Source organism: Protopterus annectens, chromosome 4.part0 (genome assembly GCF_019279795.1).
Source record: "Protopterus annectens isolate FY-2018-M chromosome 4.part0, PAN1.0, whole genome shotgun sequence".
Lineage (NCBI taxonomy): Eukaryota > Metazoa > Chordata > Ceratodontiformes > Protopteridae > Protopterus > Protopterus annectens.
The window spans coordinates 1,440,995,749-1,441,020,892 of record NC_056733.1 but is presented as its reverse complement, the minus strand read 5'-3'; the positions used below and the strand labels follow the sequence as shown (position 1 = coordinate 1,441,020,892).

The 25,144-nt window shown below is 38.2% G+C and overlaps 1 protein-coding gene across 1 annotated transcript in view; it reads left to right on the top strand.

Annotated features, from left to right (window-relative positions):
* LOC122799900 (poly(U)-specific endoribonuclease-B-like) overlaps nucleotides 1–25,144 on the top strand; it is a 412,046-nt gene that overhangs the window by 346,904 nt on the left and 39,998 nt on the right. The window contains exon 5 of the mRNA XM_044069283.1: nucleotides 19,058–19,211. Within this exon, the coding sequence (XP_043925218.1) occupies nucleotides 19,058–19,211 (154 nt within the window). The remainder of the gene's footprint in view (nucleotides 1–19,057; nucleotides 19,212–25,144) is intronic.

Genomic DNA, 25,144 nt, shown 5'->3' with positions numbered 1-25,144 from the left:
TCTGGTTAATTGGGTAATTTGTTTAAAATCAGTTTGTTGTTTTCTATTGTTTATATATATATATATATATATATATATATATATATATATATATATATATATATATACATATATTAAAAAATTGCACTTTATTCATCTGGTTTTACTGTATTTGTGTTTCTTCCTACTTTATTACTGGGGGCATTGACTACAACTCTGATCTGCGATATATAACAATAATTATCCTTTATCTGTGCTTTTAAACTGTTTTTTGAGTGTATCTGCTTTATTTTCTGAAATATATATATATATATATATATATATATATATATATATATATATATATATATATATATATATATATATATATATATATATATATATATATATACTTGTTTCCCTCCTTTCTAAGCTAGTATAGTCCAGTTTTCAGGTTAGTGCTGAATTCAGGGCTGTGTTACAAATGTCTGGGTTTGCCCATACCTTACTTGGATAGAAGGAAGTTTCTCTGTTCACCTGTGAGAGAGGGGAGCTTTGAGCAGCCTATCTGTCCCTGGAGGAGTGGTTTCAGCCCAGAAATTAGTAGTTTATTGGCCATTTTGGGTTAATTTCTATCTCTTTCATTTCCCTGCTATAAATACCATATTTGCCCAGTTTTGCGCTGGGCAGCACCGGTTAGCTGGGGTAAAACTATTCCCAGCTCCACAAAGTCTCCTCTTCAATTTTTCCCTTGGAACTAGACAAACTTTCAACTTAAGCACTTAGCCATTCATTTCTCAGCCCGGCATTGCTCAAAACATATAGCAAGCACTTATAAACCCTAGCACTAGACCCTCCTGTACTATACAGAAGGACAAGGCTCTCTATTCGACCTTACCAGCCATCCAGTAAAGCAGTTCACTGTACCTATCCAAGCATGTCCAAAGGGCAGTTTCAGGTGTACTCTCCAGTCCAACTGGTGAATCTGGGCATTTTGAGGCAATGTTACAACTACCTCATGTACACAGACAACCCCCTCCTCCTACCACCAAACACTAATACATGCGAGAGATGCAGTTATACAGCCAAACTAAAGGCTAAGCTCTCTCAACCCAAGACTGGATCAAACAGTCAAGAGGAGAAGGGAAATACTTGCATCACACCACCAATCTTACATAGATGAATTAAACCAGCACCGGCAAAATACACACATAAATACATGGAAACATACTTGGAGGCCCTAAATAAAAATCTGCAAAACCAACAGAGACCTCCAAAGCAAACATCCAAGCAACCTCCACCCCCCAACACAAACCATGAAACACATACTTCACAAAACCAGTGTGCCATGCAATCACAGCCCTTAAGGCAAAATAACATACCCAACATACTAGTAATAGGTGACTCTATAGTCAGGCACACTGACATCCCACTCACTAGGCTGAATAAGAAAAAGGTTACTGTTAGCTGCCTGTCGGGTGCCAGGATCCGCCACATAACACAAGCACTCAGGTCACTCCAGAACAAGTACAAATATGACTCTGATATTGTCCATGTTGGTGTAAATGACCTGAGCTGTACCTCCCTGGACTACATGAAAAGAGACATGGAAGAGCTCTCTGATCATGTAGCCCAGGCCAGTATGATCCTGATCCTGAGTAGCATCCTGCCCTCACCAAGAATGATACCATGGTATAAAGAAAAAAATCTCAATTTCAACAATTGGCTAAGTTTCTGGTGTCATTCAAAGGGGATCCAGTGTCTGTCCACCTGGGATGACATGCTCGACAAGCCATGCTGCTTCGCTAGAGATGGCTTGCACCTGTCACCCTTAGGCTTTCGAATACTTGCCAAGGCTCTTGCCACCCCCATAGTGCCTTTTTTATGCAAGGCGCAAAAGACAAACCCACCACCGTAAATAGCACAAGTAACAAAAAACTGAGGGTAATGCTACTCAATGCCAGAAGTCTAAACCTCAAAATTAATGCACTCGAGGCACTTCTTAGTATGGAGAAAATCGATATATGTGCAGTAACAGAAACATGGTTTAAGGCTTCAGAAAGCACCCCAGCACTACCAGGCTACAACTCATATCATATATTTCAGCCACAGAACCCAGACCGAAATACAAAAGGCGGGGGCGTATCCATATTTATCAAGGATACCCACACCTCCAGGTTAGTGGCACAGCACAATGCTTCAGAGATCATCCACATGCAACTAACAATGGACAAAACTGCAATTCAAATTGTAGCTTGCTACAGATCACCCACCATGTCCCAGGACCCCCATTCCGCATTTCTGGAAACACTGGGAAACATAAAGGTCCTACCAAACACCCTAATATTGGGTGATTTCAATTACCCAAACATTAACTGGGAGAACTACTCAAGTACTAACTCCCTTGACAACTTTCCTTAGAATTTATAAATGCAAATGCCCTGGTTCAACTGGTCAACACTCCCACCAGAGGTGACAACATACTGGACCTGGCCATCACCAACATGGGTGACCGGTGTTCCAGACCAGAGGTCAACCCATCACTGGTTAGATCTGGCCATAAACAAATCACTTTGGATATACATATACCGCCCCACCCCCCGGACAAGAAAGCCACCATGAAAAACCTTTCAAAAGCAAACTTCATGTTACTTAAGAAAGAGGTGGAAAGTTTCAAAGCCCCCATGCTGAAGGATAACACTGTCCAAGCTGCAAAATCCTTTACTAATGCATTCTACGGACAGCTGCAAGAATGCATGGATTTTGCCATCCCAAGCAAAACCAAGACTCACTCCTCCAAGAAAAGGGAACCAGTCTGGTGGACCCCTGCCATAAACAAACTATACAATAGAAGGAGGAAACTAGTACAGAAAAGAGTAAAATCCCAAGAAGGGAAGACATCCCTGATCAGTATCAGCAAGAAACTACGATCCCTCATAAAATCATCCAAGGTGAGCTTTGAAAGAAAAATTGCCAAGGACTCCAAAGATAACCACAAGACATTATTTAGCTATGTCAAGAATCTAAGTGACAATGCTCACATCTGCTCAGAGTTAGTGCAGAATGGCAGAAAAATACACTGAAATGACCGATATCGCCAACATCCTGGCAGACAGGTTCAGTGCAAACTTCACCCCCCTCTCACCCCCAAAAGGGCCCATAACCATACCAGAAGAATGTTGAGTCCCTGAAATCACAGACACTCCGGTTAAAACAGCCCTCTCCAAAGCCAAAAACTCAACATTAGTGGGACCGGATGGTGTCCCAGGCTGTGTCCTACATGATCTCAAAGATGAACTAACCCCTCACCTAAACAAACTGTTCAAACTCAGCCTCTCCACAGGCTACATACCCATAGAGTGGCACACAGCAATGGGTATTCCACTCCACAAAGGTGGAGCCACAACAGACACCGAGAACTATCGCCCTATAAGCCTGACTAGCTTGGTCTGCAAAGCTATGGAGCGCATCAGTATGGAACTCATGAACAGAGACATTGGGAACCTCCAAACACTGGACCCTACCCAGTTTGGCATTGTTAAGGGCAGATCATGCCTCCTAAACCTGGTGGACTTCTTTGAGAAAGTTAACAAGGCTATAGACGAGGGAAAGGTAGTACACACAGCCTACCTAAACCTTGCTAAGGCCTTCGACACCATTCCCCATTCTGGTATTATAAACAAGCTCACCAGCCTGAACATAAACCCATATGTCACAAGATGGGTTGCCAACTGGTTCATGGACAGAATCCACATGGTGAGAGTTGCGGGAGCTAGATCCGTCTCTAAACCAGTTACAAGTGGTGTTCCCCAGGGCTCGGTCCTAGAACCCTTCTTGTTTGGCATATACTTCTCAGAGGTACAGGCAAGCTCAGGAGGACTATGGCTGACCAAGTTCACAGACGACTGCAAACTAGGGGCTATAATTGACTCTCCAGCTGACAAAGACATCCTCCAAAAGGGTCACACTGAGACGGATACCTGGTGTCAAAATCATGGCCTCAAGCTAAATGCCAAAAAGTGCATAGTCATCCCCTTTGGAAAAAACAAAGTACCCACAAGCTACCACATAGGTGGTAGTCCCCTAAATATGGAAGACGTAATAAGGGATCTGGGGACCCAAGTAGATAGCAATCTCACCTTTGATAATCACATTGCCAAAGTGGTTAGAAAATCCTTCTACGTGGCCCACCTAATCACAAAAGGGTTTGCATCCAGATCAAAAGAGGTCATTGTGCCACTCTACTCATCACTCATCAGACCCATCCAAGAGTACAATGCCCCATTTGGGGATGTACCTTACAAGACACCTGCAGCAGCTGGAAAGACCACAGAAGTACCTCACCAAGAGGATCACTGGCCTCAAACAGATGCCCTATGCAGCTCGACTGAAGAAACTCCAGTTGTACTCGGTTGCATACCGCCTACTCAGAGGTGATCTCTGCCTGACATACAAGGCCATGTCCAACCCAGAATTGATGGACATGCTCCACCTAAAGAAAACCTTATCCCCTCGAGCCACATGCTCTAGGGATCTAAACCTCACCACAACAATAAATAGGATGTGCTGGAGGGATAGATTCCTGTCCCAGAGACTTCCCATGCTTTGGAACAAGATCCCAATCTACATGAGGCAGAGCTCCTCGCTAACACTCTTCAAAAGAAACCTTGACGAGTGGATGGGAAACAGAAAGTTTACCTCAGGGATCACTTCAGTGGCTCTGCTGGACAGAGGCACAGGGAACTAATCTAAGAGGATGGTGAAAGCCAACACATTCTGGCTAGGCTTATAAATGCCTTCGGGCAGATAGCCTAGTACCCACCTATGAACCTATGAACAAGTCAAGACACAGCATTAACACTGACTGTGGCTAAAACATGAAAGCTATCCTAAACCTTATGCAGCAGGAGATATAGGCCATATTTTTAAAACAGATAGTTGATTGTTGAAATATTATAGAAATTGGATTAAGTGTAGGAATAAAAAGATTATTAAGGTGATTTGAAGTTAGTGAAAGTCAGAGTAATGACAGTATAGGACTATTCAAGTTGGTCATGAAGGTGAACTGAAATTTAAATTAATGAAAAAGGCTACACGTGAGGACAGTTGCACCACACATAATCTGGTAGCTAAGAGTGTAAGACTGCTTAAATTGGTTATGAAGGAAAATTGAAGTTAGTGAAAATGCTTATGAATGAGGGCAGTTGCAGTAAACAGACTGAGTAGTCATAGTATTGGACTGTTTTAAATGAGAAGTAAGTGGGCAATGATCATATTATGGCAGGGAGGGTATTTCAAGGTTAGAGAGTTTGCATTCTTCATACATTGTACATGCTTTTTAAATGTTGGTAAAGATTTCAGATGCATATTATTTAAGCAATAACTGACTACATCAGTGTGGTATATTGAAGATTTACCCACGGTTGGTGTGCTTCGCCCTTGTGATTAAATAAAGCCAACCGTGGGTAAATTTCAATATACCACAACCACAGAGTTGGTTATTGCTATTATACAATGACATTATTTAAGAAAAAAATACTTACTTTTCTTAAATAATGTCTTTGTATAATGCCTCCATGCTGCCCTTCCACATTTTTCTGGTATCCTGGTGCTTTTTCTGGTGTACTGTGCATGCATATGGGACTTGTGTTCCCATGCTTACGCAGCACATCAGTGCTGTGCAGAGGTAACAATGGAGAAAGGAAGATCTTCATTGCTTTTTTTTTTAATTGAAAATAAAAAAAGAAATTGGGAGTCTTTTTACATTCAGGAGAGCCAGGACTAACAAAATAAAAGGATAATTATGTAAGTTTCTTTAGTTTTGCAGAATGTACCTAATTATCCTCTTATTTTTGTCTGCGCCGTCTCCTTCATTCATTTCTGGTCTTCCATTTTCTTTTTTTGTGCAAAAAAAGAAAGAAAAGTAAAAAAAATATATACGAGCTATACTAATGGGAAAAAGTCCGGGTGGCTTGAGCTTTTTCCATTAGTATATTCTCAGATTTACAACAGGCACGCTGGTTGGGCTGAATAATCAATTTCCTCGGTTTTGAATATTAATGGTCAGTCATGTATAATTCATATTATTTCTGACCTTGTCTGCAAATCGAGCTAACTCTTGTACTGAAGATCCTGCATAAGCTGCAGACTTCTTTCTTCTGTTGATGATAACATCCTTTGCACATCAAGCATTCATGACAATTGCTGTGTTATGATCTACTCTCAATGTAACTTTTAAATCTGTGGCCCATGAGAAGGATGAACTTCCTTTAGCATACTGAGACAAGTTTGCAGCTATGTGCGGGATCATGAGCAGTAATTTGATATGTAGTCCAGAGCCTTACCTCAGAGCTCTACCTAGTTAAGTGACTTGCTTAGAGTCATGCAGTATGCAAACAGAGGCTGAGGGAATCAAACAATGGACTTCAGGAAGGAGGTCATTAACAATTCATAGCCTTAATCTTTTCTGCTAACTGCCTTTGGAGTTCTCTCTTTTTGTTTGAACTTTTTATGCAGTTTTCTCATCTAATTTGTTCTGCTAATCCAGCAAAAACATAGCATTTTTAAAATGGATGGCTATCAGTCTGTCAAGTGAAGTAAGGTTTAGTCAGCTATAAAGCTAATCAAAACACGTGCTCTGCTAAGACTTTAGAGTTCATGTGCTCTCTCCATCCAGTAATTAGCTTCGAAATTCCAAGTGGAGGGACCTTAACAGAAATTTTTAGCTGAGAGTGAAATTCTAATACTTTGAATTCTTAAGACAAACTGGATATTATTGTCTGTTGCCTGCAGACTGTCTGAAGCCTGTATTTTCATGAAAACATTCACATTTCAGAAGCACAGCTGTCAAATTCTTGTATTTACACTTATGTAAGGAAACAGGATTTTTTTCTGTCTCTGACACAGGAAGTAGTCTAGCAGTTATCACAAAGGGCTAAAAATCTGAGCTATCAATGGGCTGCTTCCTGTTTCTATAGTATAGGGTTTGATTCCTTCCACATTCATTTGCCCACTGTTTAAATCTGAGCAAGTCACTTAACCAGACAGTACTCCCAGGTCACCCCTAAAAAAGGACAAATTTGTCCAGTGGACTGGTCAACAAATAGGGGGAAAAAGTATTAAAAATATCAGTATGAGTAATTTCCTCATATGGACAACATGATAAAACTTTCCCTTGATTTGGCGTACATCCGCAATGAGAACCAATGTTGACATTATCCATTTTTTCTTGTTTGGTAGATCTATGAATACCTCAGTTTTGGTGACAGGAAGTGTAAGAATATCCTGAATGAGGAAATGTCCAAGCTAATAAATCATACTTAGATATAACGGTGGTAATAATTTAGGGAGATACAGGATACAGCACATTAACCTGCATATCATGAATATGCTTTCTTTCATTAGCTACTAACTAGTATTTTAGCATAAAAATATTGTTTGTTTGATGTTAGCATTACAATTTATCAGAAGAGTATCAGAAGCCATATATTAACATAATCATTTTTAATACCTGGTTTATTGCTGCCATAAAAACAATGGCAACAAGAGAACATATATGCAAATTAGTGTATTGGGAAATTTCAATTATGCAGGAATATTGACACACACTATGCTGAAAGCTGCAGGTCAAAACAATACTTACCAAACACAAGATTGAAAACATATTTAAAATGGAAACACTCTCCTTTTACAACTGGTTAAAAGAATAAAAAAGACTGCAAACTTTCATTCATAGTTTGTCTGGCTAATGATATTGTTAAGGGAAAAAAGTTTTCATACATTAATGTGTATGGTTAGGAAAAGGGTCAGATTTAAGGTTAGCACACTTGAGTAAAGTGGGTAGGGGGCATGCATTAGTAAGGTGTGCAGAGGTGATGTAATTCTATATTCATATTGGCATTCTAAGAAATAATTTTTGTTAAGTGAAGAAAAAAATTAATGAAATGTGTTGATTGATTTTATGTACCAATACAAATCTGTGGATCACTACTGCCATTGAAGTTTGTAGATGGCTGTGATGTTGGATCTGAAATACATAATTTAGTTAAGTTAGTACGTTTGGTTTACAGAGTTCCAGCCCCAAAGATTTCATGGAATATTGACTCCTTGAACCTTGAATTAATGATAAGCATCATATTACTGCTTACTAAAGTAAAACCAGTTTTGCAGTAATCGCTACTGCTTTCCACAGTAAAATCAATTTTGAAGTCATCGGAGTACTTAATTAACCAACAGCATTCATGTTTTAGAACAGTCAATAAATAAATAAATAAATTAAACAACATTAACCTACAACTGAACTACATGGTAGTCCTGATTGAACTTGCAATGCATCTGCAATACATCCCCGTATAACTACTGATTGTTTTTTTCTTGTCAGCCATGTCAGTATCCAATGAATCAAGTAAGAATTATATCCCACATTAACTGAAGCTCTATATGTCATGTCATGAGGCAAGGAGTCAAATACTCTGACTAGATCTAGAAAGATTGCTCCACATTGTAAGCCTAAGTCTGTTGTCAGAGTGACATTATAGAATTCAACCAGATTAGTAACCATAGATCTTCTAATAAAACCACATTGTTATGTAAAATTGAGTTAATTTTGTTCCATTGCATCAACTATAGCATCTTTCAAAACATTTTTCCAGGACTGGGGTTAAACCATCAGGACAATAATTACTAACTTCAGTTAATTTACCTGTTTTATGAATCAATGTTATACAATATCTTTTCCACATTTAGGGTACAGTACCTGTCCCGAGGAAGCTATTAAAATGATATATAACAGCAAAACTCAAATCTGTTTTTACGTTCAATAATAAACTTGCAGGTATTTTATCTGAGCCCATAGATGTGTTTTTACTTATTCTTTTCAATGCTATGCCAGTAATATCTTGTTTTATCACTGGACATATATCTCCATGAGTTATGGAGTGACTCACTATTGTGCTTGTATTTTTAAGCTGCAATTACTTATACTAGTAAAGCATTTATTAAACTCATTTGCTATTTCATTTGGTTCGGTCAATATCTGGACATCTAGACTTAATGACGTAACTGGGTGTTTTAATATCATTGAAATATGCCTTTTTATTATTTATCGGTACTTGACAACTTTGTTTCATGTTGAGTTTTTTCTTGTTTATTTTTAATTTGGAAGTCTTTAGTCACTTTATTTAGTTTTGTTTATTTGTTAATATTGTGTATTTCCTATAAAGTTGAAAAGATCTATTCTGTAATTGTAGTAACTTGGTACTGTACCATTGTGGTAGCCTTCTGTTCTTAGCTGCATTACACTTCGCTTCTGCCATTAACTCATCACTGCTCTTTTATGGGGGTGAATAACCATAATCTATATTTTGTCTTTACTTCTATGGTACTTGGTCAGCTGTATTTAGCTAATCCTGTCATAATTCAATTTACCATAATTATATTTTATATGGCTATTAAATATAGATTTTTGCCTTTCTAGGTCAAATGTAGTTGAGTTATGATTATGATTACAGTGCTTGTTATAATTTATACTGGGGCTTCAGTAGCTTGTATACTACTGGCATACTACTACTATAATGGTATAGTGTCTTTAGGACCCAGCATTTCAACAGTAACAGTAAGGATGTATCTGGGGGGTCGAAGAAGGGAAAATATAACAAAAAAAGTAGATTTCTGACGAAATTTCTGAAAATATTTGTTATGGAAGATGTAAATTCAGTAGTAGGAATTTTGAAAGAATGTACATATTATTCCCTAAGGTACAATAACTGGGCTAGACTAGAAAGTAATTATATTTCACAGGAATGTGCATTTAATTGAGAGCTTTGACACACATCCAATAAGTATTTCAGATCATACGACAATAATAACTAAGATAAAAATGAAAGGTAATGAAGAACAAATGAGACATTTGCACTTCCCCACCTACCTGTTAAAAAGGGAGGAATTTAAAAAATGGGTAGTAGAAATTATTTGGGAGTTTTTATGCAAGAAGAAAATTGTTCAAAAGTTATAGTTAGTGAGTGAGATAAAATGAAAGTGGAGTTTAAAAAATAAAACAGAAATAAAGGAAAAAGAGATATGATTGAGAAATAGCAATAATTATTCAGTGGGGCTGACAAAGGTAAAAGTATTGCAGAATAAGGGGAATCTCACAGAATGTGAAGAGGTGCAACTTTAGAGTGCTAAAGAGAAAATAAGGGAGCACCTGGATAATATGCATGAATTTAGAAAGACTGCTGTTAAGCAACTGTTTTGATAAGAATATCATAGCACGAAAACTTTTGGTAGAATTAGGCAATAGAATGGGTTATTGCAAAATTTAGGGAGCCTATAACAAGAAAAGTAACCAGAGATCCTGTAGAGGTATTAGAGATATTTCAGAAATTTTATGAAAATTTGTATAAAACAGAGATATGTAGAAATCAAAAAAGAGCGCAAATGAAATTATTTATGGAACATTTAAATATGCCAAGGTTAGAGGTAGATGAGGTTCAACAATTAAGTTAAGATAGGAGTATATGGGTTAAAAACGGGATGTATAACCAAACTGCAGGAAAGTCTCCAGGAATATGTGGTGTTCTGGTGGAAGTTTGGGAGCTAAGTGTGAAGAAAATGATAAAGACCTGGCAGGATTTGTTTAACAGCATTTTACAGCGACGGAAAGCCCCACCATCTTGGAAAAAATGTGGTGCCAGTAATACCTAAAGACAGTAAAGACCCATCAGATCCACATTCATGTAGCCCCATTTTAATTTTAAACCATAATTATAGATGGTTTATGTATATAAGGCTAAAAGAATGGCAAAGGCATTGCCATAATTGACAGATATGGTTCAATGTGGTTTTGTTTAGGGGAGGCAAACATTTGACAATATTAATAGAACAATGATGATCCAGAAGGAAGGAGAATGTAAAAAAATACCACTGTTGCTGTTGGGTCTTAATGCAGACGAAGCATTCAACAGAGAAGGTGAGATTTTATGAATAGGGCAATGGAAACATTTGCATTCCCCAGTACAATAATATGTTGAATTAAGAGGATATACGAGGGATCAGAGGCAAAAATCAGAGTATAAGTTTTCTTCTCTGATAAGTTCTATATGACAAGAGGAACCAGGCAGGGATGTCTTCTCTTCCCTTCATTATTTTTGCTGTATTTAGAACCATTGGCAAAGAAAATAAGGGACTCAGAAATTCAAGGATATAATTGATATAGTAATCAAGAAAAGTTGGCTTTATTTGCAGACAATATTATTTTATACCTGATAAAACCAGAAAAGGACATCTCAATGCTGTGGAGTATTCTGTGACAGTTTCAAGTTTTTTTTTTTTTGGAGGGGGGTATAAAATTAATGAAGATAAAACAAAGCCTATAGCTGAAAACTATGTACCCACACATGAATTGGTTTAGCAATACCCATACTTATTGGGACATGATAAAATGAAGTATTTAGGACTATGGGTTAAAACGGTTTATGTTACGGCAGCTAAGGATATGTGGGAAGAGACTAAACAGATAGTACAAAAACTGAAAAACTGGAATTTCTTGTCTATGGATATGGATAGCAAGATATGAGCAGTAAATGTTTTTATTCCTTTTAGTTTCATACACAAGTCAGGCATAATTTTACTAACCAATGGATAAGTTGTTGATAGCAATTAATAAAGAGTTGAAGGATTGTAAGGAAGTACGGATCTGTTTTTTTTCATGTCAGTACAAATGATCTCATCCACAAGGATTCTCTGACTGTTAGTAGGGAACGGACAGCCCTCTTAGATAGTACAGCTTGTACTGGTGTTAGGATGTATTTTTCACAAATCACCTATAGAAAGGATAGTCAGGTCACTGTGACTGAAAAGATTTTTTGGGTAAATACCTGCATAGAAAAAATGTCCTGTTTTAAAAAATGGAAATGTGTAGAACATCCAAGCCTAAACTGATTACATGTGTTACAGATAATGCATGTCTGCAAAATAACTTGACTAAATTGACCATTTGGGCACAGGAGAATAATATGTTAATAAATATATCAAAAACTAAGCACATGAGATTTAGGAGACCTAGACTGAAAGGTGAATATACAGCACACGGTGATTGAAACTGTAGACTCATTTAAGGACGTGGGTATATGGGTAGATCCAGCTGTGAGTTTTTCTAATCATATCAACCAGTTGGTTAATAGTAGTTATAGAACTATAGGTTGTCTGAAAAGATTTATAAAGTCTAGGAAATCAAAAATGATGAAGTCATTGTTTGTTAGTTACATTAGACCCAAACTTGAGTATGGAATAACAATATGGAAACCTATAAGAAAACAAGCAACAGCAAACTGAAAAGAGTATAGCACAAATATGCTAAGAGCATCCACGGATGTGAAAATTTAAGTTATTATGAAAGACTAAAATATCTGAACTTATTATTTTTATTACAAGTATATAAGAGGAGATCTTATTCGGGTATACAGGGCATTTAGACACAACTACCTCTGGGAATGTTTGTGGTTATCAAAAAGTACTAGAGAATCATCAGACAACCCATGTAGAAGATTCTATAGGAATGAGAAGTGTACTAATTGGTTCTCTGACAGAATAGCTGATGCATGGAACAGACTACCAAATTACATTAAAGCAAGTACTAGTTTAGATATTTTTAAGAACAGCCTGGACACTTATGGGAACAAGTGTTGTGGTATATTGGAAAGCTAGAAGGGCATTAATGCCCGTGCTTGAAATATTTGTATGTATGTAAAGATTTTATCTGGGAGGGGAACAGGGCAAGAGTCAAGTGAGATAAGTTCATCCTTCCAATACAAGAAGGTGGTTTAGAGTTACTTAATTTGAAGGTATGCTCTTAGACATTTCAGAAGCAGAAAGCTACATTTCAAAGTGGAAATGTCTGATGATGAAGTAGGGAGAAACTCAAGAAATAAGACAATGGGATTTTGGATGCAGACCCTTATGGAGAATAGCAACAGTCATATTATATTCATAAAATAGCAGAACGTATTTTAAGAAGTAAGCCAACATGGGAATGGAAAAAGGAGATTTTGCCAATAGGAACAACTGCAATTAGGCGTACAGAGATTAAACAAGAGGACAAGACCAGAGGAAACTAACAAAGGAACCAAGGTATTGGGAAGAAATAATTAGAGAGGGAAAGGTAACAGAATGGAAGAGGACAAGAAGACATTTGGAATGCATTCTAGAAGCTCCCTTTCATATCATATCAGTGACTGATATCAGGGTATAGGCAAAGCAAAAGGGTTAGAGGAATCCTAAATGAAAAACCTTCACTGGTAGAGTTTTTAGAAAAATCTAGAACAGAAGCTGTTAAAAAGGGTTAATTAGTAGGCCATATAAACTATTGTACAATAACTATTGAAATCAATAAGAGAAGGTTAAAAAGTTTGGGAAAAGAGATTGGATAAGCAAGTCACAAAGAAACAATGAGACGACAAATCTATGCCTCCCAAATATGCAACAAAGTGAAGTAGATTTAGGAATTTTGCCTGGACGTGTTTGCACGGGTATTTTTACACCTCAAGTAGACTCCAAAGAATTTTTACTCAGGTAGATGGCAAATGTTGGAGGTAGGGTTACACCTGTCCTACTTTGTGAGGGACGGTCCCTCTTTGGGCAGTTGTGTCCTGCAAAGAAATAAAAAAAAATGGCAAATGTCTTGAGATTTTAGGACAAACATATTTCCTATATTTTATGACTGGCTTGAGCTCCCACAACTCCTACACCAAACTCAACTCACCTTTGCTCATAAACTGGTAAATCACCCTCTCCGAATCCCATCGCTCCGTACAATTCTCCAACCCTACCACTCTTCCAGACTACTACGCTCCTGCAACAAAAATCTACTCCAGGTCACCAAAGTCTACAACTCAGCAGATGAAGCACTATTTTCCTGTGCTATATCCAAGCTCTGGAACAACCTTCCCACTACCATAACTACCCTTCCTTCCTGCAGTCTTTTCAAGACTGCACTTAAATCTCACCTAAATTCTCACTGGCTTTGTCCTTGTCCAAATCCCAACTAATAACCCCCCCTTCAACCCTTCTCTCCTTTCCCAGATTTAGATAGAGTATCCCCTCTATCACTATAAAACTGAACTGAAGATTACTCACTGCTTGTTAATCCTTCCAGGATTTAGTTATCATTTAGTCTGTTATTATTGTTATCTAGTTACTGTTTAGAAAATTTGTAGCTCTGTGTTTTACCTCTTATTTCTTAATGTTAATTAGAGCTTACCACTCAATTGTACCTAATTTGCTCCTGCATTTCTCCATGTCATGATCACCTCTACTGTATTCATACCTTGATTGTTATGTTTACCATCTACCATGTTATTCTGTGAAGCTTTTCTCCCCGAACCTCTGCTGAAAAGGGACCTGTGTCCAGTCTGGATTTCCCGGTAAACAAATGTAATAAATAAATAAAACAGTTATTCTGTATCTGAAATACCTAAATGTTATAAGAAACAGAATAAGCAACTAAAATGCAACAAGAATAAGCTTTTATTTAGGCGAAAAAGTGAAGTTCTGTCCTTTGTACTGGCTGTGGGTATGTTTTGCTCTGCAAAATCTGACATTTGTACTAAAAATGTCCCACTTTGGGCATTTGAACAGGTGGCAACCCTAGTTGGAGGTGTGCTGGGGAAGAAACAGGTAACAGGAAACATATGTTTTGGGAGTGTAATGAACTGGCAGACTTTGTAAATTCCCTACAGAGTACTCTGTTAGAAATACTGGGCAAGCAAATGGGTTTAACTAATGAATTTATTTTTTTTGAGCTGGGATACAGGATCTGAATTGCCTAGACAAAGTAAAGCCCTGTTAAGTTTAATTCTGCTGGCTGCCAAAACAAAGGAATTACTGGAAAATGGAAATCAAAGTCTTAACCAACCATATTTGAAGTAGTGAATATCGTAATAGAGATAAAAAAAAATCGAAGTGGGATCTTTAGAAAAGGGTAGGAGCAAATTACATAGAGAAAATGGAAATTCTGGGAACAATACATGCAGAAAAAAGTTTTGGAGGAGGAATGAGGTTTAAGGTAAGACAGGAATTCACCAAATTATATAATGTTTGATTGATTATATTGTACAGAAGAATATATGCAATGTATAATTTTTGTAACTGTGAACATGTTAATATGGTTTGTTTTGTTTTATATAAATGTAGGTTTGTTTGTGTCACGAGTGATAATTCAATAATGGTGTTTAACAAAAAGTTCACCAGTATGCATTTCAATGTAGTTGTATAGTGATATTAAAGCAGATTAAATAGTTTCATGAACATGTATCATAATTCCTTGCCTTTTTATCTGCTTTCTGACAAATTCATATTTTTATAACCACAGAAATTTAATTAGTGAATTCCAGACCTCCATTATTCCAAATACTTGTAAGCTTCTTGGTTTAATATGTAGTTCAGTTTGTTGTGCTTGTTTCCAATGTTTGAGTATTACAAAAATAACATTAAAATTAAAAAAAAAAATATATATATATATATATATATATATATATATATATATATATATATTATGTCTGTAGTTTCTTATTGTGCACTGATTATATTTCATAAAACAGGCCTTATATAATTTGATATGTTCCCACTCAGAAATACCACCCCAAAGAAACTTGTAAATCTGTCACTAGAAAATATTTGTGAATCATAAACATAATATTCCTAGTTTATTTCTGTGTTAGAAACCATACAAAGTTGTCGCAGCCACATATTAAAAATACATGCCATTTTGAAAAAGATGGTCATCCCATCCTTAAGACAAAATGAATTCACTGAATACCACTTAGTAAGATTTATTTCCAGAAGTTCCAAAGTTTGTAAAACTGACTGTTTCATATATTTCAAATGTGTATTATTAAGCTCATTTGTTACTTCATGTATAATTACGTAATTGTACATTATTCTACCTAATTGTAATTTGCCTAATAAATTGGGAATTTAAGTTAATTTTAATCCTGAAAGAGATTAGACTGAATATTTTCTTTATTTATAACAAAACAAAAAATGTTCAATCGACCATGTGTAAAAAGAGCAAAATAGAAAATATCACACAAATGAATAATACCATTGTAGTTTTTAGCACTTTATTCTTTAATAGTTAAGATTTCATCAGAAAATCCAAACCAAGCAAGTGAGATCCTTAAGTGCATTCATAACATATATTTTGTCCAGCAAACAACTATTATGTGATTAATGTCCATTTGAAAAATCAAACATTTTTTAAAGTTAGGACATTTAGCAGATGATCTATATAACATGTTACATTTTTTGTTTGTTTTTAATTGCATGGTTATCTTTGTAACTTCTTTTACTTAATGTCCTTATAATCTTTCCAGCATAAAATGTTATACTTTTCCAAATACATCAGATTTCCAGAAATACGAGTTAATGTTCTTAGAAATTTAAAAATAATCTGTGCATTAGCTACTGAGAAACATGGAGATAAGGCAATAAAACAACATTGTTTACAATTTAAACAAGGAACAATTATGTTTTTTATTAAATCTTAAAACCTGATGTGTGTTTCAATTTTCCAACTGTAGGCTATTAGAAGACAGCAAATTACAGGTATACCCTAGTAATAAGTTTGAAATCACCAAGGTCACTTACAGGCACTCTATAAATTATATAAAACATTAATGTCTTTTGTTTTACTTGGCAGTTGATCATGGGGTGGGGGGTTGAATTTTGTTATTTAATTATTTTTATGTTGTTAAACTGTAATAATATTTGTTAAATTTCTGTGATTGTGCTAGTGAACAGTATTTTAAATACATGTTAATGATTAAGGTGCTTGCTTTGCAAGCACAAGGTGCAGAGTTTGAGTCTCACAAGGGATAATTAGCTAGGCTTAAAATGGCTCGCAAGGGCAGTTAGCTTAGTACTAACCTATGAACCACTTTTTTTTTTACTTATTAGACAGTTGGTATCTGAGAAGTTTTACAGTCATCTTACTGTGTTTATACCTTAATAATAATTACTAGCAGTTCATAAAGTATATACAGAATTTAACTAGTTTACTTCACAGTTGGTTATTGTAAATTATATGCAAAGTTCTTTGCAGTGTTTATATTGCAGTGATAATTGAAAGGAAGGTAGTTTGTACTTGTTAATGAGTAATTGGAAATTGTGAACTCAAGTGTTTACACTCTAATAAAATTGTGAGGTTTCTGTGATAATTGATAAAATGTTACTCTAATAGGCTGATGGAATGTTGATAAGTCATCCATCTCTCAATAACACAGTCTGTCTCTAGTAATTTTAATGCATTGTATTTGCAGGCAGCCTTTTGATTATAGTTTGAATTACAAATTGGCAGCAATCAGGTCAATTTTGCAATCATAATTGTTATAGTGATGCAGATATTATTTGTTGAGCCATTAGGTAGCCTTACTAAAGATTTTCAAGAACAAATACTGAATTTATATTCATAATATTGCTTGTTTGTGACTGGTAGCGCTCTGATTTCAGTAGTTCCTCACAGAAATCATGCATAAATCATATAAATATTGATTTGTGAGGAAAGAACTTTTAGGTAATTAAACAAATGGCCTGTTTCATTTACTAACATATTTTGTTATATTAATCAGATAAAGTCAAACTTTGGCAAATCTTTTGACAGACTTCAAGAGAGCCTGCTGAACATTGCTGCCAAAGAAGAAAAAGTTTAACTTTTAAAACATTTGTTATATAATAATTTATGGAAAATGCAAAGTAAGATCATAAGTTGTATTACACTGAATGAATCTACAGAATAGAAAAGTTATATGTAAATATGTTAATATATAACAATTCCTGAAAGAGACAGTGCAGGTTAACATTATCAACAGAAAACTAAACTAAACATGGTATTGCAGGGGAGCTGCACCCTGTGTATCCCCAGTATGGGTTCTCTGTCTCCTACACCCAAAAATGTCTATTCAGACACTGGGGTCACACTGTCTAGGAAAAAATGCATAGTTATTTTGGTTAAAAAAACATCTATTCCCTTTACTCTAAAGGTATTGTGACCTCATGGATTCAATGTGTTATTAATTGAGATGTAGCTGAAGTGCATCTGTTTTGATGATGCTCTCCAAGGTATCTTTTTCTGCTTGGCAACAGTTTGAGCTGTAGCTTTGAATTTGCACTATATTTATTTGTATACATGTGTATGCAAACCTGTGATCTGTCATAGGCTCATAGCTTTCTATTAGTGTGCATGCTGCTCATGCACGAGATAGGCAGTCTGGCCACTTCTGCGAAGAACTTTAAGGTGTGTCTATATCTATCTATTGATATATATATTATAAAAGTATATAGAAATATATGATATAAGTATATGTGAGATATGTAGATCGATCTATATATATTTGTTTGTGAGTACTTGTAGTCAAGTGGAGGCAACCAGAAGGAAATAAACACACTCAAAAAAATTGTATGAATAAGGCAGTTCATACCCAGAGGGACACAAATGCCAGGTGCATGGACTGGTGATCCCATAGGGAAGAACAGAACTCTTTGGTGCTACTAGAACTTTCAAGAACAGATGGGTTTGGTTGATTTGTGGAAAATGCAAAGAATATATGTAGACATTGTCTATTGACAAAAATAGGGCAAACATTCTCAAGTGCTGGGCATGTAGTGTCGCATTCACAGATCCAGCAATGAGCAATGCCTAGTATTGGTGGGATACAGGAATTATTAAAGATTGGCATGAACTGGGGCTTCTGTACAGACAGGGCAACGCATTCAGTCTTCATATGGGTCTAGCAGAGAAGGGGTGAAGAAACATCTACTCTGCATGGATAGATAAAAAGATTTAATGCATGTAATCTGTTAGGACAGAAGGATGTGGGAATGAAGGAAAAAACATCACACTATGCCTTAAAGAATCTTTATTTACTTTCATTCCCTCTTTCATTCTTTTTGTAAGTCTTAGGTGTACTAGCATTGCAGGTAATTATAATTTATTAAGCCATCTACATCTCATTATGGGTGTTGTTTAGACGAAGCATATGAAGAGTTTAAGAAATATGAGAACAATGCACTTTTCTACTTAATATGTATTCTGCAATCTTTCCAGGCCAGACTCTTCAGGATTTGAACACGTTTTTGTTGGTGAAACACGAGGAGCCCACACAGTTATTGGATTCCATAACTGGATCCAGTTGTACCTGCAGGAAAAGCTAGGCAACGTGATCTACAAAAGTATCAATCAATCATCAAACTCCCAAAAGGTAACATGATGTGAAAGTTTTTTTGCCAGAGAGCTTTAGTATTGGTCTTGTAGAATTAGACCTTTAATAAGGTAGAAGTTTCAATTATCACAGTTGATGTGTTTCTGCTGCTTATGCAAACCACAGTTCACCATGTAATGTATCATTTAATTATCTGAGCCATGCAACTCTGAATTAGGACACATTCAGTAAAATTCAGTTTCCATCCTCTCACTTTCTGATGGATCCTACTGTTACCCATAATTATGAGTACGAGGAATGACACAGAGAGAAATACACTGGCTTCACCAGTGCAAGGTATACTGCAGTATGCCTGTCCTAATCCTATTCCTGCCCAAACAACTCAATCTCAATCTCAGCCTTACAACAGTGCCAATGCCCAAAGAGTGGCCAACACAGTCCCTCTCCTCTCTCAGGTGGTGCCTCAGCGGATCGTGGAAACTACAAGCCTCCCCATAAGCCTGACTAAAGCTGCCTGCAAAGCTCTGCAAAGGATCATCATGGACATCATAAATAAATAATATTGGGGACTGGAAACTGGATCACTCCCAGTTACAGTTCGGCTTTGTTTCAGATCCTGCCTCTTAAACCTGGTTGATTTCTTCTTTAGTAGTCACAAGGGCCATTGACGAGGGGAGGTGGTCCCACACAGCCTGGACCTCTGGAAAAAAGCCTTCGACAAAACCCCACTCGGGCATTATAGATAAGAGTTACAGCTCAGTCTCTAGGCTCTCTCCTGGGACCTCCTATTTCTCTCTATATATTTTATCGGTAGGAGGAGACACAGGAAGGGGACTGTGGCTGACTTCCTGCTTGACTGCACGCAAACTGCTGCGCCTCTCCACTCTCCAGCACACAAGCATCCTCCAAGGGGCCTCATAGAAACAGACAACTGGTGCCAAGCCCCTCAAGCTCAATGTAAATGCCAAAAAGTGTCCCCTTTGCAAAACAAAAACACAAAACCACACAAATTAGGTGGAAATCCATTGAACACAGAAAGAAGAATTAGGGACCTGGGGGGACCCAAGTGTTGATCAATCTCCTCATTTGACAACCGTGGCCAAAGTGGTTAATTCACATCTATCAGGGGGGAGGGTCGTGCCTCTTTACTCATCCCTCATCAGGGGCGAAAGAAACACACATTGGGCTGGGCTTTATAAATGCCCTAGGGCAGATAGCCTAGTATGAACCTATGAACCTATGAACCTATGCAGTAAGGAACCAATCAAAAATGAAAGACAGTGTAAGTGAATATGGTTAGAGCTTCACAGCCACTGATTCTGTCTGCCATCGAATGCTTCTACTGCAAATAGCTGTCCTGGGAAGAGTACAAGTGACCTACATCTGGTTGATGTTCTTTGTGTTTCACTGTTGCAGTCATTACATTTGGGTTATCCTGCTGGCAGGTTGTCTTCAGTCGGCCTGAATTCCAAAGTCTTGGGTCCTACATCAGTTGCTATCTCCTCTTCCCTGACGTCAGGTCATCAGGGTTATAAAAGATGCAGCTGACGCCATTTTATTCAGTCTTTCTTGGCGCGCGGTGCCCAAAGCAGAAGCAGTTCGCAAGTGCCGGTCAGCCGACTCCTGAGATTTTCGTGTTCGAGTTTCAGATCCGAAGTCTTCATTAAAAGCTAATTACCCTGTTGGGGAAACTTTTTTCTTGCTCCAGACCGATGTCAGAAAAAGTTAATAGTTGTATTTCTTGTGGGAAGCAAATACCTCATAAGGACTTTCATTCTTACTGTATTCCTTGCTAGGCCCTGACCACGATGTTGCTAGTTGTCGGTTTTGTGCTAGATTTAACCAACGCACTATTAATTAAGCATTGGTACAATTTTGCATTAAGCTATTTTGGGCGAAGATTTAATTATACAATGCCATCAGATAGCCATCCGACTACCGGAGTTTACAAAAAACGCAAAGAAAAAGACAGGCAACCGAGGTCCAAAACCGACGACAAAGCTTCTGCTAAGCAAGTCACCGGTTCGCAGGTTCTCAGTGAGGTGCTTTCGCAGCCCCTGATGCCTGCTACTTTAGAGTCGCAGGCTGCCACTGACTCCCATGTGGAGTCGGCCAGGCCACAGGAAACTCAAGGTATTGGAGCCTCGGTGATTATTCCCTCAGATGGGTCTGGAGCTGCTGAGCAGGCATCGGCTTCTGAGGGTGTATTCAGACCTAAACAATTATATATTAAACCGACTTCAAAGACAAAGACTAAAACTCCTTTAAAGGCAAAGAAACAAGTTCACCAGCCACAAGGACAGGCCTCCATGCCCAAAAAACAGATGCTCAAAATGGCCGAAGACTTAATTACCTTGATCAGGGGTTCCCATCCCCCTCCTGATAAGAGGCCTAGGCAGGAGGCAGACTATGAATCTTCATATCAGGTTTCCATTTATTCTGATTCCTCTTCTGATCAGGAATATTCTCTTCCCCCCTATGAGGATTCTGATGCTGAAGAGTCAATTCCTTCAGCTTCTCCTCCTGAGGACTACTCTTTTGGGGAAACCTTGCATACCATGAGAGAACACTTCCACTGGGAGAGCCAAGATTTTTCAGAATCTAAGAAAAGGATCAGAGACTTCCTTTTACTACCTCAACACAGGCCTCTAACTATTCCACCTGTATTGGACATTGTAGATGATGTGTTCTCGGAGTCTAGTCTGACCCCTGACTCTTTACCTCCAGCTCCTGTTAAGCCAGACAGATACTACAGGGTCCCTGACTCTCATAAATTCCTTTTCAAAAACCCTACTGCAGACCCAGAAACTATTTCTCAGTCAAGGGGTCAAGGCTTCTACTGCAAAAAACCCTACCCCCTCTGACAGGGATTCTAGGGCTCTGGATAGATGGGGAAAAAAGATTTACACATCTGCTACTTTGGCTATAAGGGCCTTAAATTGCCAGTTTCATATGCTCAAATATCAGCAATATATCATGACACTGCTTAAACAGAAAATGATGGCAAATTCTGAATATGCAGAAAACAAAGAAATGCAGGATTTATTGCATGCAGCTGAACAAGTTGGAAAGCATACTTTGCAATGTGGGTTTGATTCTCTGGAGGCCTCCTGCATGGCCGCTGTTAAGGGTTCTGTCATTAGGAGGCATGCTTGGTTAAAGGAACAAAATCTGCCTGACCATGTTAAAGCAAAATTATTAGATGCTTCTTTACAACATGATACCTTGTTTGGTGTTAAGGCAGAAGAGGTGTTAAAGAAAATGGAGGACAAAGCTAAATCTATGCAAACGGTCAAGGATTTCTTACAGGTACAGCCACCTAGATTTAGCAGACACTGGCCTACAAAGAATTGGTCCTTTCCAGTCTCAGGCAGGCCTCAAAGGGGCAGATCCAGATGCCCTAGAGGCAGATCACAGCCGCAAGGGTCCTGCAGGTCTAAGCAGTGGAGTGCTTCTACCTCCAAAGGTGGAGAGGACAAATCACAATCATACAGGAAACAGTCCCAATGACTTCCCCCTGCCTGCACGAAGCACTTATCTTCTGGCAGCACCCTTAGGGGGGAAACTAGCACTTTTTTCTCAAAATTGGCACATTATAACCCAGGACAAATGGGTTCTAGACATAGTGTCACAAGGCTACAAGTTTTATTTCCATTCCCTGCCAAAGGCAAACGGTTGGCCAGACCTGCCAAAAAATCAATGGGCAGAGGCTCAAAAACAAGTTGCAGCTCTCATGGACATGAGGGCTATTCAACAAGTGCCACAGCAAGAGCAGGGACAAGGATTTTACTCAAGACTGTTCTTGGTACCCAGAAAGGACAAAGCATGGAGACCACTACTGGACCTATCTATTTCAAACACTTTCCTGGATATACCAAAATTCAAGATGTTGACCTTCCAGCAGCTTCTGCCCATGCTGGGCAGCAAGGCTTGGCTCGTGACTTTAGATCTAAAAGAGGCATACCCGCATGTCCCAATCAGACAATCGTGCAGAAGATGCCTCAGATTCAAGGCTGGCTCAAAGCATTACCAATTCTCTGCACTGCCCTTTGGCTTATCTACTGTGCCCAGGGTCTTCACCAAGTGCCTGGCACCAGTAATTGCTTACTGCAGACAAAGAGGAATACAAATATATCCTTACTTGGATGACTGCCTCATACAAGCAGAGAACAAGGACATTCTACTACAGCATCTGACTTTTGTGATAAGACTTTTAACATGCCTAGGGTACACAGTCAACAAAAAGAAATCAAAGCTAGTACCCTCTCAAGAGATAATATTCCTGGGTGCAAGCTTAAATACAACTGCCCAGATGGCTTATCTCACGCCAGGCAAACAAAGGCAACTGACTACATATTTTTCAAGGAAATGGCAACAAAGACCCAGTTATCTGCAAGAAAAAATTTGCAGGCTTTGGGCTTCATGGCATCCTGCATCTTACTAATTCCATATGCAAGACTGCATATGAGGAAAATTCAATGGTACCTAAAAAGTGTCTGGACACAAGATTGCCACAGTCTGGAAACAATGATTACTCTAATTCCCTGCCTGCAACAGGAGTTTCTATGGTGGGCAAAGGCTTGTCACCAAAACAAGGGACAGCCATTCTCACTACTCCCAGCCAGGCAGAGCCTAACGACGGATGCATCAGATTATGTCTGGGGGGCACACATGGCAGGAAGAGGCATTCAGGGCACCTGGTCCACAAACCAAAAGCATCTACATATCAATCAAAAAGAGATGCTAGCTGCTCAAAATGCCCTGACAGCCTTCAAGGACCTACTTCATCCGGGACAACTACTGATGAAGACAGACAACACCATGGTCATGTGGTACATAAACAAGCATGGGGGCACTCATTCGTATCCCCTGTGCAGACTAGCCATGGCTTTATGGGACACAGCATTGACTTACCAAGTTCATCTGCAGGCACAATTCCTGCCAGGAAAGGAAAATACACTGGCAGACGAACTAAGCAGAAACCTCTTGAATCCCCACAAATGGCACCTGGATCCACAAGTCTTCAGCATGATAACAAAGAAATGGGGACATCCGGACATAGATCTATTTGCCTCCCCTCAAAACAATCAACTAAAAAGATTCTGCACAAGGACTTATCACAGACAAGCTTGGAAAGTGGACGCCTTATCTTTCAACTGGACAAACCTATCAGTATATGCCTTTCCTCCACTGCCTGTCCTCCCCAAGGTATTCCTAAAGGTCAGGCAGGAGAAACTAAAAATGATTTTGATTGCCCCAGACTGGCCATGCCAGTACTGGTATCCAATCTTAAGGAACTTGTCCCAATGCCCAGCCTGGACCTTACCTCAAATACCTCATTTACTGTCCCAGCAAAACAATCAGATTCTGCACAGCCAACTCAGGACCCTAAACCAGGCAGCATGGCGGATAATATAAGAAACCACACCTCTCAGTAAAGCTGTGATGGATGTCATTTTAGAAGCTAGAAGGCCTAGTACTAGAAAATCCTATGCTGGGAAATGGAAGAGATTTTCCTCTTGGAACCAAGCTCAAGGAACTGATACAGCTGTCCCAAATATTCCTCAGATTTTACAATACTTAACTGAAATGCTGGACAAAGGCCTATCTTTTTCATCAATTAAAATCCATGCCTCTGCCATTTCGGCTCATTACAATACAAAGCCACCACTCTTTTCTCATCCTTTATAAAGGCAGTACCTCAGAGGAGCCAAAAACTTAAGGCCTCCAAGGAGAATGCCAATACCTGCATGGGACCTCAATTATGTCTTGGAAAAACTCACCTTACCTCCTTTTGAGCCAGCTGCTACTGCAGATATAAAGTTCTTATCTTGGAAAACAGCTCTGCTCCTAGCAATAACTTCTGCAAGATGAGTTTCAGAGCTACAGGCTCTCATGGCTGTGGAACCCTTTATCATTTTTTATCCAGACAGGGTCTCTCTCAGAACAAACAATACATTTATGTCTAAGGT